This window comes from Gadus morhua, chromosome 13 (assembly GCF_902167405.1).
Source record: "Gadus morhua chromosome 13, gadMor3.0, whole genome shotgun sequence".
In the NCBI taxonomy this organism is placed as follows: domain Eukaryota; kingdom Metazoa; phylum Chordata; class Actinopteri; order Gadiformes; family Gadidae; genus Gadus; species Gadus morhua.
The window spans coordinates 16,189,350-16,202,959 of record NC_044060.1 but is presented as its reverse complement, the minus strand read 5'-3'; the positions used below and the strand labels follow the sequence as shown (position 1 = coordinate 16,202,959).

Sequence of the window (13,610 nt, the reverse complement as noted above, 5' to 3'; positions counted from 1 at the left end):
TTTTTATTTTGTACTATTTTTGTATTTTGCACGCCTCATACAAGTGAAGTCTCTTCGCAGGACAAGCCCTAGCAATTAAAAAGCGTAAATAATCGGGCGAGGGGATTTCACACTCTGCCCGCCGTAGACAGTGAGCTAATTCACCGGCTTTGATAATAGGTAATGAGCTTGCATTATTATTCTGGGGCCGCGTTAATTGCTTTCTGTATTTCCCCCGTTGGACAATGGGCTTTCGGCGGCGATAAGAGATGCACCTTTGTCACCCCTGCCGTGAGTGTTGCGCGCCGATTGCGGAGGATTGGCGGCGGGCAGGGGCTGGAGCGCGGCTCTAAAAGCACTCCAGCGAAATGGGTTTAGCGTGCCAAAGCCCTGAAGGACGCTAGGAGGGGGCTCTTTAGGCCAACCCTCTCTCTGTCTCTGTCTCTCTCTGTCTCCCTCTGTGTCTCTATCTGTAGCTCTCTCTCTGTTGCTTTGTCCCCCTTTGTCTCTCCCTCACCCTATTCTCTCTCTCTCTCTCTCTGTCTCTGCCTCTCGCTCTGTCTGTCTGTCTGTCTGTCTGTCTGTCTGTCTGTCTGTCTGTCTGTCTGTCTGTCTGTCTGTCTGTCTGTCTGTCTGTCTGTCTGTCTGTCTGTCTCGATCGCTCTCTCTATCTCTGTCTCTGTCTCGATCGCTCTCTCTGTCTCTGTCTCTGTCTCGATCGCTCTCTCTGTCTCCCCTCTCAATGTGTCTATTTGCTCTCTCTGTGTCTTGTGTGTGTTTCTCTCTCCCCCTCGCTCCCTGTATGTCTTTGTCTCTCTCTCCCTCTCACTCCCTGTGTTTCTCTATCTCTTTCCCTCTCTCATTGTGTGTCTGACTCTCGCCCTGGCTCTGCTTGGGTGATTGCCGTTGGGATTGCAGATGTATGTGCTCTGCCCGCTAAGTTCACATTTCACAAATAATCGGGAGGGATCAAAGATGAGAGTTGAGCTCAGCCAGCGACGTGATGGACTGTAAAGAAACGGTGGTGGGGGGGGGGGGGGGGGGGGGGAATAGAGGAGAAAGGGGGGAGAAGGAGCGAATTGATGACAGCCAAGGCTTGTTAGACACTAGGAATGCTGAGTCACTCCCTCAGCTGCTGCAGCATGGCTGCTGCTGCTCTCTATTGTGTATCTATCTCCACTGAACTGGGAAAGCCCTGTCCAAATGCTTTTAATAAGACGCTAAAACAAGAACAGTAGACTGGGTGTGGGTTTTTTGGAGTGGTTTGTCAAGTAGAGCTGGCCTAACTCAGCAGGGCACTTGGTTCCGGCCCTGAGTCCGCTGCAGGGTGTGTGTGCCTGTACTAGCGATGTGTGTCTGTGTGTGTGTGTGTGTCACCTGACCCCGTGCACCCTCCTCCACCTCCAGGTCTGATGGGCATGCAGTCGGAGTCCCCCCAGCAGACCCACACCTCCTGCCCCTACCAACACTCCCCCGGCGGCGGCGGCGCCATCAGCACCCAGAACAACCTGTCCAACAACCACGCCAACAGCCACGCCAACAGCCACGCCAACAGCCACCCCAACAGCCACGCCAACAACCACACGGCGGCCGGCACCCAGGTCCCCCTCTCCCACCCGGGCCACGGCTCTCCGCACGGCCAGCACCTCTCCCAGCACGCCGCCGCCGCCCTCAGCCAGCACAGCCAGCACAGCCAGCATCCGCACCAACACCAACAGCACTCCCAGCTCGGACCACCCCACTCCCAGCACGGGCCGCACCCCACCCACGGCCAGCACCCCACCCACGGCCAGCACCCCACCCACGGGCAGCACCCAGCGCAGCAGCACCCGCCGCACCCGGCGCAGCACGGCCAGCAGCACCAGAGCCTCTCCCACCAGCCCCATCCTACCCAGCAACAGATGGCCTGCAACCCGGGTAAGACCTGCCCCCAGTGCTCTCCCTTCTCCCTTCACACCTGCGTGCACCCCCCACACCGCCCACCCTGTGTGTTTGTTCCTGTACCTGTGTCGGTGGATGTCTTTATTCCATGAGGACGATAACCGGGCAATGTTGGAAAAATATTTATAGTTATGGATTTTATGGCTACTTGTTTGGATAGATTCGATTGGATATGTTTAAAGTGGTCCGTGTTTTGGCACCGTGTGAGGCTTTATCTCGTCAGCACAACATAACTACTCCAGTTCTCATTAATTTGGTGTTCATGGTGGAAGACCAAATAAACTAAATATCCTATCACTATCAATATCAATTTCATGAGAATTTGTTAGAGAAATATGGTCCTTATTGGTGCCCTGATATCACTTGGGCCTCTAATGAGCTAGGTATAGGACACACAGAGGCACACAAAGAAAGTAAACATGTTTCAAAAGAGGATGTGGATGAGTGTTCATTAATATTGGGTTTTGAATGCTGATCGGTGGTAAATCACCCCTGCTTTGTGTTGTGTGTTGGTGTGTGTGTGTGTGTGTGTGATGAGAACAAAGCAAAGCTGCAATCCCACACGAAGGAAATCACTGGAGTCCACTGGCACCTCCTAGTGGCCTAACAACACTACGCCAGTATTTTTTAAATCATAAAATGACAAAGTATAATAATATGAGCCATTTAGTGGAGGGTTTTGTCCAGGGTGACTCGCAGGACAGCGAGTACATACATCCTCTTTGGATTAAATAGGATGAGCGAATAATGAAAGCATAATTAACTGATTTAGAAAAATGCACTAGGTCACCAACCACTAAATGATTATGTATTAATGCATTAAAACAAATGAACAAATATTTTTGCTATGGTCTGTTCATGTGTTTAGCCTCAAAATGAAATGCCACTTTGAGAGCCAATCCTAAAACAACAGCCATGTTTACAGCCCCAGGGCTGTGCTTTCAAACAAACAAGTTTACCCCATCCCTACAGTAATCCCCACAGGTAACGCTGGGAGCACTATTGAATGTAGAGACATGCACCAGCCATTCTGATGGATCGTGTGTCTGTGTGTCTATGTGTCTGTGTGTCTGTGTGTCTGTGTGTCTGTTTGTGTGCAGACTGGTACCCCAATCTAGACGCACTGAAAGAAAGCTGTCGGATCGCCAGCAGCTACAACTGGGCGGATGTTGACCTCTCACCTTTCCAAGGTGCGCATCTCAGATCCATTTCCCCTTTTATGTATTTCTTGCATCACTCCAATGCAAAAACCGACGGCAATTGCTAGGAGGAAGGATTTCCTAACCACACAAACGCGCATCTCATTGAGTCACCTAGGAACAGGTCTCTCGAGACATACCAGTGGCTTGCAAAATTTCTTTGAACGACACCGCGTTCACGTCAATAATATACTTTCTGCCGGAAACGTAACCGAGGCAGCCGATTGCAATCCATAGCCTAAACCTGCCCTGGATCTCAGTGTAGGCTGGAGCCTTTATAGAAAAATGTGTGCAAGACACTAGACTGTCCTAAGAGACCGAGGAACCAAAGCACTGTACAGTCTGCGTACCGAGCGTGCTCAGAGCCGACACACTGCTCTGGACCAGTACGTGATTGAGTGCTGCAGTGTTAACTGTAAAGTTGATTAAGAGTTTAATTAAACAGAGCTTTTCAATTAAATCACCGGCGCCTTTCAGTTTAATTACCAAAACATCAAGCTCAGCAGGTCAGTTTATCCAATTAGAGTCTAGGATTGCAAGGTAGGATGTTTTAAATATCACACACAAAAGGGTAATGAACTTAATGAATTTATACGCACTTCAGATTTATTAGCAGTGGATCGAGGTGTTTATGGATCTCATTGTGCCATCACACTGTCTCTGTGCTTTGAGATGCATTTTCTTTTTACTATTTTGTATTCTGTCTGATGAAAAACCACCCAAGAAGAAAAATGCTTTCCCAGACAAAGGAATAATAAGCTGTAGCTGAATGTGTGTGTGTGTGTGTGTGTGTGTGTGTGTTTTTTATTGTTCCTAATTTGCATATATGCCTGTGTGTATGTGCAAACGTGCACAACGCAGGTTTGAAGGAGAGCATGAGACAAGCGGAGCTGAACAACTGGTCCTTGGAGCCCACTCAGATAGCAGACCTCTGCTCATCCATCAACCAATTCTTTGCCCGCACTGGCGTGATCCAGCCACAAGGGGCAGTGCAGCCCCCTGTGTGCCATGGCGCCATGCACTCCACAAAACCCAGTCAGCACCTCAACACAGGTAATACCTGGCTCTTTGATATCTTCACCTAGCTACACAGGGATAGACATTTTAATCTGTTTCGTTTTCAGATGTTACTCTGCTATCTGAAAAAATAAGGTCATGTTTTTTCTGTTACTTTCTATAATAAAATGTAACAGAAATTACTTTCTGTGATGTTTCACCACTAGTTGTTCATCATTCCTGGTTAATCAGTCATCTGCCCTTCAACAAGTGCAGCAATACAAAGAGCCCGACCATTGGCTTATCATTTTGAGATTCGGTTAAAGGTTAGAAGCTATGGGCAGCAGGCTCTGTAGAGCTCGTTGGTTCAATCCCTGGTTCCCTCCCTGGTTCTAACCATTTTGAACAAGAAAATAGCAGAAGAATAGTCATTTTTACCATGTCAATCTGGCTGTATACGATTTCGTTTTTCTCAGGTTTTACCATGTTTGCTTACACACTAGTGTAAACCTGCTGTTGTGCTCAACAGGGAACCTGTACATGGACTCCAGACAGAGCATGTCTATGATGGGCCCACCTGGCTACCCCCACATGACGCCCATGAGCAGCCCAGGAGCTGCCATGACAGGTGGGCGCGCCACGCTTCCTCAGTGCTTCATCCATTGCACCTTATTTTCGATATCTCATCATCCATAGCTCTTTAACGCAACCACGGCGACATATCATGAGGACTCATAGCTTCAAGCTGAGTGTGTTGTATCTTAAGCTTATACTTAATGCTTTTTCTCTCTCATTCTCTCCCTTTGTCCGTCCTTCTCGCAAATGTGTGTTCTGTGCCTCTCTTTCTTTCTCTCTCTCTCTCGATCTCTCTCTCTACCTCTCTCTCTCTCTACCTCTATCTACCTCTACCTCTATCTACCTCTACCCCTCTCTCTCTCTCTCTCTCTCTCTCTCTCTCTCTCTCTCTCTCTCTCTCTCTCTCTCTCTCTCTGTCTCTGTCTCTGTCTCTGTCTCTGTCTGTCTGTCTGTGTGTGTGTCTCACTCACTCTCAGGCCATCACACTCAGATGAACCAGCAGCACATGATGCCGAGCCGGAACTTCCCCATGCACCGCATGCAGGCCGACGACATCCAGGACGACTTTGACTGGGACTCCATCGTTTAACCCCCCCCCTACCTTTACCCCTTCCCTGACCCGTGTCCCCGCTCCACCTCGCCTCCTGCTCCCGCGCCTCCCTCTTCCAGGAAACGAGGGCCGGGGAGCCGGGAGGGGAGGCGTGGCGGAGGAGACAGAGGTGAAAGCCACAGGCTGAGCTGAGCAGCCGCACGAGAGCGGGATGCAGCGAGGAGCCACTCCTCTTGGACAGGGGGAATTAAGGACATTTTCTGCCCTTGAAAGACAGAGAGAGGGAGAGAGAGAGAGAACCTCAGAGTCCTGACAATTTTTTAAACAAAGAAAAAAAAAAAACTACAAAAAAAACAACATAAAACGACAAAATAAAAGAAATGAATATTGTTACTTTGAAGACAATCATCATCCCGGCGGTGGACTTGTTTAAAGTGATTGCTTACGTACTTGTTTTAAAGGAAAGCGGCACACGTTAATATTCAGTCTTGAGTAAAGAAGAAAAAAAGAAAATACAAAAACATGTGCTCCTCTGCCCTCCGGCCCCCACAGCCCTCTTCCTGCCCCCCCCCACCCCCGCCTGTTTTTAACTGTTGTGTGATTTGAGTGACTGGTTACACTTGTAAAAAAAAAAAAACGTGATAAAAAAACCCTCCTTGTGTTAACCTTGACCTCACCTGCCTCTTGGATTTGCCTCTTTTTAAGAAAACAACATCAAAGGAAATATGTGTTTGGGGGGTGACAAATGCATCCACCAAACCTTCCCCTCTTCTCGACTCCCCCCCCCCCTCCCCCACACAAATAGCGATTGAGTTGGTTTGATGATGGGTACAGTGACTGATCTTTTGAAAAGGGTGTTCAATGTGATTTCAAAAGGCTTTGATATATATATATATCCATATATATGGTAAATCTAAGAGACAACGATATACTTGGTAACCGCTACATCAAGGTATGCTGGATGCAGCTGACCGTTGGCATATACCGGCAGTATTCTCTTCAGTACCTCAGAGTCGGTCTGGGTTGTTTGAAGAGTTTGGTCTCTTCAGTAAGAAGTCTGCAGTCCTCATTATTTGAAGGTGCTGTCGGGAAGATTCAGGAGCTGTAATTTGAGTTTAGATTCATTAGTTAATTAATTAATGGTATGCCATAGCCATCCCTCAGCTATTAGTGGGTGAAATGCTCTGTGAAAATACCTGTGTCTGTATGACCAGTTTAGATTTTATACTGCTCCCAGCTCATTTAAATCAGGGAATCTCTTCCCTGATTGGTTCAAGGTATCCATCTCACCTGTCACACAAGTGGGTGAAGTCAAAACTTCTGAAAGGCAGGGGGAGGGAGGGAGCGGACAGGGATGGGACTTTTGGAAAATCGTAGATCTTGTCTCTTTACAATGAGTGGATCCTTCCTACAGCATCTTTAACCCTGAGAAGATAAAAATAACCTTTTTACCAAAGCCCATTTGCTAAACATAAGAACGGACGTTGGTTGTACGGTATGTGAGAATCTTTTGGGAGCGACGGTTTATTGTTTAAATGTTGTAAGTCATTGATAGAAAATGCCAAACAATGGAATAATAGTTGAATGATAAGGGCTGGAAAGAGGAGTGATTAGTAAACTAGGTTTAAAGACGAACCAAACACTCAAATCCAACCTAACCTAACCAAACCCCCAAACACCGATTCAAAACGAAATACTATCGGCGGCTGATATTACCTGACACAATTTCAGCCAATCAGAAAGAGCTGTGCCTCTGGTTTGATTGTAATGTTGTTTGCTCTCAAAGATCCTGAAAGACCCGGTGAGGACACAACTGGGGATCACTGAATATATGGTTGATGAGAAAGTGGTCTGTAAGATCTGGAATAACCTTTCATTTGTTCAATGTCTGTATGTAATTGATCACATGCTTCTACTGTTCATGTTGTATGGTCACATCTGAGAGGTAAATTACAGCGACACGCCTTTTCCCACTAAACAAATTGTGCGTTATTATGATCGATGTGTTCATATTTAGCTAATGTACAATCATTGCAACATACAGAATGTGAGTCTTGATACAGTGTGTGTGTGTGTGTGTGTGTGTGTGTGTCACTGAATTTTGTCATTTGTTTTGTAATTCAAAAGGGTTTCTTTGATGGTGACAACTGTTTCTATGCTATCTGTGAGCACAAATCAGATGGATGAAAGATTTGAAAAAATGCATATTTTTCTTCTCTTTTGCAAATGTGGGAAAGTGCGCATTAACAGCAAGGCGAGTGGCAGGGCTGGAAAACCTGTCATGATCACGTCCCAGTAGTGCACGGGGTCTCAATCAATAGCTCCAGCTGGATGGCACCAAGTGTTTTATACGCTCTTTGCACACTATCAGTAACCTCTTACTTTTATCCCTCCATAACACGTATGTTAGCAAGTGAGAGACTGCCCTAGTCACAATAGTTCTCATCTATGGAAGACAATCATGATTTTATTTTTGAATTATGTTTTTAAATCAACACATTGTTGTTCATTTAAGGAAGGCACTTTTTAGGTCCAATGCTTGGTGTAATTTAATGGAACCATCATTTCGGAGCAGATATAGAGACAACTATGACCTAAAATCATGCCGGTGGTAATACAGCTCTTCTGATTGACAGAATCCAGCTGAAGGCCTACTGTGGCAAGTTTTCTGAAAGGAGTATAATGTCAAAGACAGGTTTTAAGCTAAGGTTGACTTACGTTATTTTGTTGTGTTTAATTCAGCTCTTCATGCATTTGACCCAACATTTGAGTCTTTCTACTATCTTGTCTTTAGTTCTTTTTTTAATAACTGTTGATCAATGTTTTTTTTTCTTTTTCACTGCCAAAATGTAATTCTCAGACACTTTCGACCATATTTTGTCAGTTGACTTGGCAAAACCTTTAAGGATTATTCTCATTAAGTCACTAAAATGTGGGTGTAGCAGTCATGTCCACCAGCGGACTGCACTTTGGAAAGATGAGGAATTATTATATTCCTGAAAATTATAATGTATATAACCTGGAAACTGTGGACAAAAAAAAGGAAAATGGGAGTATCTTGTCAAACTTGGTCCATTTTCGCCAGGTGAAGCTAATCGACAAGCAGAGCACATGGGAGGATTTAAGTAAATGTGACGAAAAGGGAAAAGCTAAGACAAAGACTGGAATGCAATCAAATGATGTGTTAATTTAGTTGTGTGTGTGCGAATGTGTGCTTGTGTGAGAAAATTTGGTTCCATAACATAACACACTTAAAAAAATAACAAATATTTTAGTTATATTATCCAGCTGAAGTTGTACCTGCCAGAGAGATTACAATTAGTTGGGGGAAGAAACGAAACAAGAAACAAGGCCTTGTTACAATGTGGGAGAGAACTGCCAACAAGTACTGCTGATTGAGGCCTATTTTATTCAGTGCTGGTGTGATGTAGTGCTTCTTGTAAATAGATGTCTTTTCAATCATCCGTTTTTTCCCCTCCTTGGGGTGGGGCATCAAGGTGAGGGGTGGGGCGTATTCAAGAACGAGAAGAGGGTTTAAAAAAAGAGTAGAATATTTTGTTATTGTCCAGACAGAGGGTGACACAGTATGTATATATCTATATTGTATATATGTGATGAAAATGCGTTGGCTTTTTGTGTGACACTACCTTTTACCTGTACTATGGTTCTACATTCAGTGTTTCAATGTTGATAATATATATTTTTTGTTTTTTGTTCTTTTGATTTTGTCTTTGTCATTTCTCGTATTTGTTGTTTTTTCCCCTCGTTTATCTTGTTTCTGTCCTTTTGGTTATTGCACGGTTTATTACTTTTGCTGTCCATTGAGGTGACACAGCTACTTTGTATTGGTTTAGTGCTATAAATAATTCAAGTGTTATTAAAATTGTCGATACCACCGCCCATCCCGCCCCTTTCCCCAATATGCATGAATGGCACTTAAAGAAATAAAATATGTTAACTTCACTGTGGAATATTGTGTGGTTCAGAAGCTTATTTAACAGAGTTAAAAAATGGAAAGGGCAGATATAGCGTTTTTTCAAACAATAAGACATTTCCCTGTATATTTTAATTTGGTCCCTTATGGCTTATATTGCTACATAACTCATTTCCATAATAATATTTTGAAACACACACACAAATTACAATTGGCTGATTGCCATCTTTTCTTCAGGGTTTGATTGAATTGTGAAAATGTAAACAAACCACAGAATCGTGGCGTAGGGTTTTTTTTTTTGCTTCCCTTGGTCCAGAAATGGCCACCTTCTCTCCACCTGCTAAAGTCTACGTTACACAAGTCCCTTTCCACAGGGATGACTCAGGAGAGCCGCGATCCTTTAATAGCTGCGTCTGGATCATCAGCAAGCTATTCCCCACTCAGCTCCCCGGGGAACGCTCTGCCCCTCGTCACCCAATCCGCATGCTTTACATGGTACAAGTATTTGGTATCTCTCTCTGTATGCCTCTCTTTTCAGACATTTTCCAATGATACAAATATTTAGTGCAGACTTTTTTTAGAATGCAAACTAGAATAATACAGACAACTATAGGTTTTTGTTTTACTTTCGTAAAACACAAAGGATGCTGTTAACATGTCAATGTCTAAAGCATTCTGTAAATCATAGGGAAATATCAAAATGGTATACCCACTTTACCACTCTATATTTTACTTTGAGTCTTGAGCCACCACTAAACATTAACTAGTATTATCAACATGAACATATAAATCAACTGAATGTGGATAACCCAAGCCTTACTCTAGTGGTCTATTACGAGTTGGGGGGGGGGGGAAACTCCAGCCATTCGAAAGCGTAACTCAAACCGTGGTGGAGGAATTCATCTGTAGTAAATAAACTCTACCATCTTTTTTCACCAGCAGATTCAGAATAATTAATATTGGGTGAGAAGAATTCCGGAGACAATTCATCTTATACTAGAGCTGAACAGAAGTGCCCCCTAGTGGTCTTTATCTACAACTGACCATGATCCCCTTCCCTGGGGCAGTTTCGCCTTTATGTTTCCCTTTTCTTTTTCAAAAGCAGGAGTACATACCATTATAAATAACTTTTAGAGCTCTATTACGAAACATCAAAGTTAGTCAGACATTTTAATATCGTAGGGCTTTCTTGTGTCCCTATTAGATGTATTCATTTGGAAGGTTATATTGAGGGGGTAAGCGCACATCACCTTGATCCGAGGACATCTTTAAACCAAAAGTGACTTAACTTATCATACACATATTTTTAATTTAAGATATTACAGTGAGAGTTGCTTTAAAGAATGTGCTAAGTAACATAGTAATACCGACCAAATAGTTTAAAAAAACAAAAAAACACGCTATGAGGTTGTTTGCGGTAGTAGAGCAGCCCCTAGTGGTCCAAGGCTGGTCACTACAGGCTTGATCTTAACTGGTATACAGTATATTTTATGGCATGTGGCAAACATTTAAGACATCTGGAAGCATTTTAATACCTACCATTTACAATCCCAAGTGAACAGTCACATACCCACATTTGAGAAAATGTGGCTTAATTAATTATCAGTCTAGTTTAGAAATCTCAACATACTGTTATTGTTGTTATATTTTTGTTCTAAACTCTTTGTCTCGAGTATGTATGCTACTACATTTGAATATAATTAATATAGGCCTATATGTTTAATTTGTCATAAAGATGTAGGCCTACCTTTTCGGGTTTACATTTGCACCATTAAATCTGTAATTAAATCACACTGTCCCATGCCAAATTAATCTAAACTCAAAAATATTCCCTAAACGAAGACCCTCAGAATCAGCATCAACACCACAAACAGGAAGAATAACCTCATTTTAATATTTTCTAAAATCACAAATGCCATTATAACTCTGAATCTTTGATAGCCTAAATGGCAGCAGCTCAGATTATACAATGACAAAAGATTAACCCGTAAAAGAGCCTTAATTGGCATGGGCTACATCTGCCACTACGTTGGTCAGACTTGAGCGACGATAGCGTCGAAAAGACTGAAGAGATCCTCAGAATAAAAATACCTTCACAGGCTAACGTGAAAATTGTTCCATCGATGTTTGCACAAGCATCCTTTCTCAACGAGACTACTATCAGATATGAATGAATAACTATTGTAGAGGCTTTCCACTCAGTCCCCATCTGCCACTTTCAGCAGATAGACAACCAAAACATCCTCAGAGCCCATGTCATATAAAACAGGGAAGTGTCTAAAGTGCTTGGGGAAAGCAGGCTTTCCCAGACAACAGGACTGCGGCCAAAGAGAGAATAAAGCTTGCTGCATTGGCGAGGAAGACAGTGACAATTCTACATGGGGAACAAGAAATCAAATCTTTCGTTTAGAAAAACCCTAACCTTCATGTTCAATTACAATCAACTTATTGGGTGGACAGAGGCAACACGTTTAGAATGAGAATTTATTTGACTTGTGGCGTTGTGCCCTTGAGCTGAGGACATGTTCTCTCCATAAAAAATCTGTCAATTCAAGGATCATAGACTGATGGATAATTTCAGAAAAGAAAATCACCAAAACAGGGAATAGATTGTAATTATGCCAATGACAAATTACAAACTTCTTAAAATATCGTCTTGACAGATTATAAAGGCTATTAACTTGGCTCTTCACAAAGGGCCTATTTATGTTGGCTATTTTTAATCGTACACGTCAGTTTACAGATAAACCTTGTTACCCGTCTTATTTCTGTCTGTTAGAACCACACTGGATTTTGGAACAAACGCATCCTGTCAAACCCCATAGAAATTGAAATAAGGCTTACAGAAGTGGTTTTAATATGTTATTTTAGAAAGTAGTTCTACAGAAGATTGCGTTTGTGGACTCTCAGACTCAAAACATGATACTTAACACTCGTCTACTATTATGTATGCATATTTTATGAATATATGTATATTTATAATAGTCCTATGTAGCCCACTACTTTTTAATCATCCGGTGACAGTTGTAATCCAAAGTTATTTCACATAGGCTTCATGATCAGATCAGATCATGAAGCAGCAGGTAAACTGGGAATCAAACCCAGTGCCTTTCGGTTGGGACCAGTACGCTCATTGCAAATACATCAACCTGCCCCCAATGCGCTTGTGTTGTTTGTATAGAAACATCCTTAATCTCACCCAAATATTCGTTCGTATCTTTTTTCAATATATGTATTTACAGACCCATATTTTAACATACACTATGCAAAATACAGTTCACAATACATAATGTATCCAATGCTTAGTATTTCACCTTTATGTAGTACTTTGAACATGTCTGTGAAAACCAAAGGGGTTTCCTTTATTATAGATGTTCATAAACTATTCAAGAATAAGGCCTATGTCTACCATATGGTTTCAGACGGGATTTCGTTTTTTAAATAAGGAGACATGTCGGTTAATTTTCAGGGGGAACCGTTATGGCAGTGGGACAGCAAACTATAGATTAAATCCCCTCCAATGTGAATAAATGATGTATGCAACTGGGAACATCTGATTTTAGGTTATAATTATGCAACAGTAGATCTCCAACTGAAGTTGATACTTTAAAAGTCTCAATAAATAAAATATTCATTGATCATTTCCACTGTTTTGTGCTGAGGTCCATCAGACTACTTCGCCACATCTGATAAACTACTAGTTGGTATTTATTTGATCTAATGTTTTGAGTGGGCTAGGACATACCTGAAGGGGGTTTACCATTAAAAAAAACCGTTCCTTAATAATAACATCTACTTTCTAGCATGGATCTGTGTGACTGCATGCTGCTTTCAGCAAGTGAGACAAAACCAAAGTTGACCTTATTCAAGGTCATGTACTAGGTTATGTACTAGGTTATATTCTAGGTGTGGGGGCCACAGGCGATCCGAAAGGCAAGAGATTCTTTCCATTTGTAGGACAGAAAAAGAGGTCTGCAGTGAGCAGTAATGTGTACATATGGGAGGTAGGAAATGGATGCTGACATATTTCCTGTAATGCTATTATGCTATTTATTAGGCAACAGAATCTACGAAATAACGCGTGTAGCAATCTTTAATCAAACCATGGACGTCACAGTAACATTGAGGAGAAGAATACAGGGAATGTATTTTAACGTTTTATTTATTTTTTTGGTAGGATTATTACCCATAAAGAGGCAGAGTGTGTGTTGATGCCAATGACCCCATGAAGGGGAACGGGCTGTGTTATGTGAACTGGGCACATTCTCCTAAAGAGCAGAATATGATCCCCTTGGAGATCAACTAGCCATAATCAACTAAGTGTTAAGGGTAGGTTGCAAAAGGTATTGCTTTCCTCCAACAGATGCCAACACAAAATCTTAATTCATGTCTGGCTTCCACACCAAATTCGAACCAAAGTGACTGCTGGCTTGAA

General features: G+C 42.8%; 1 protein-coding gene across 2 annotated transcripts in view; it reads left to right on the top strand.

The window, feature by feature from the left end:
- Window positions 1-9,212, top strand: part of foxj3 (forkhead box J3) — a 74,701-nt gene extending 65,489 nt beyond the window's left edge. Inside the window, exons 8-12 of one of the 2 annotated variants that reach the window (XM_030374081.1) lie at window positions 1,387-1,896; window positions 3,039-3,110; window positions 3,981-4,172; window positions 4,645-4,743; window positions 5,168-9,212. In XM_030374081.1, coding sequence (XP_030229941.1) covers window positions 1,387-1,896; window positions 3,039-3,110; window positions 3,981-4,172; window positions 4,645-4,743; window positions 5,168-5,280 — 986 coding nt within the window. In that variant the 3' untranslated portion in view covers window positions 5,281-9,212. Of the gene's footprint in view, window positions 1-1,386; window positions 1,897-3,020; window positions 3,111-3,980; window positions 4,173-4,644; window positions 4,744-5,167 lie in introns of both variants that reach the window. The other variant, XM_030374080.1, reaches the window with a different exon arrangement.
- The last annotated feature ends 4,398 nt before the right edge of the window (window positions 9,213-13,610 follow it).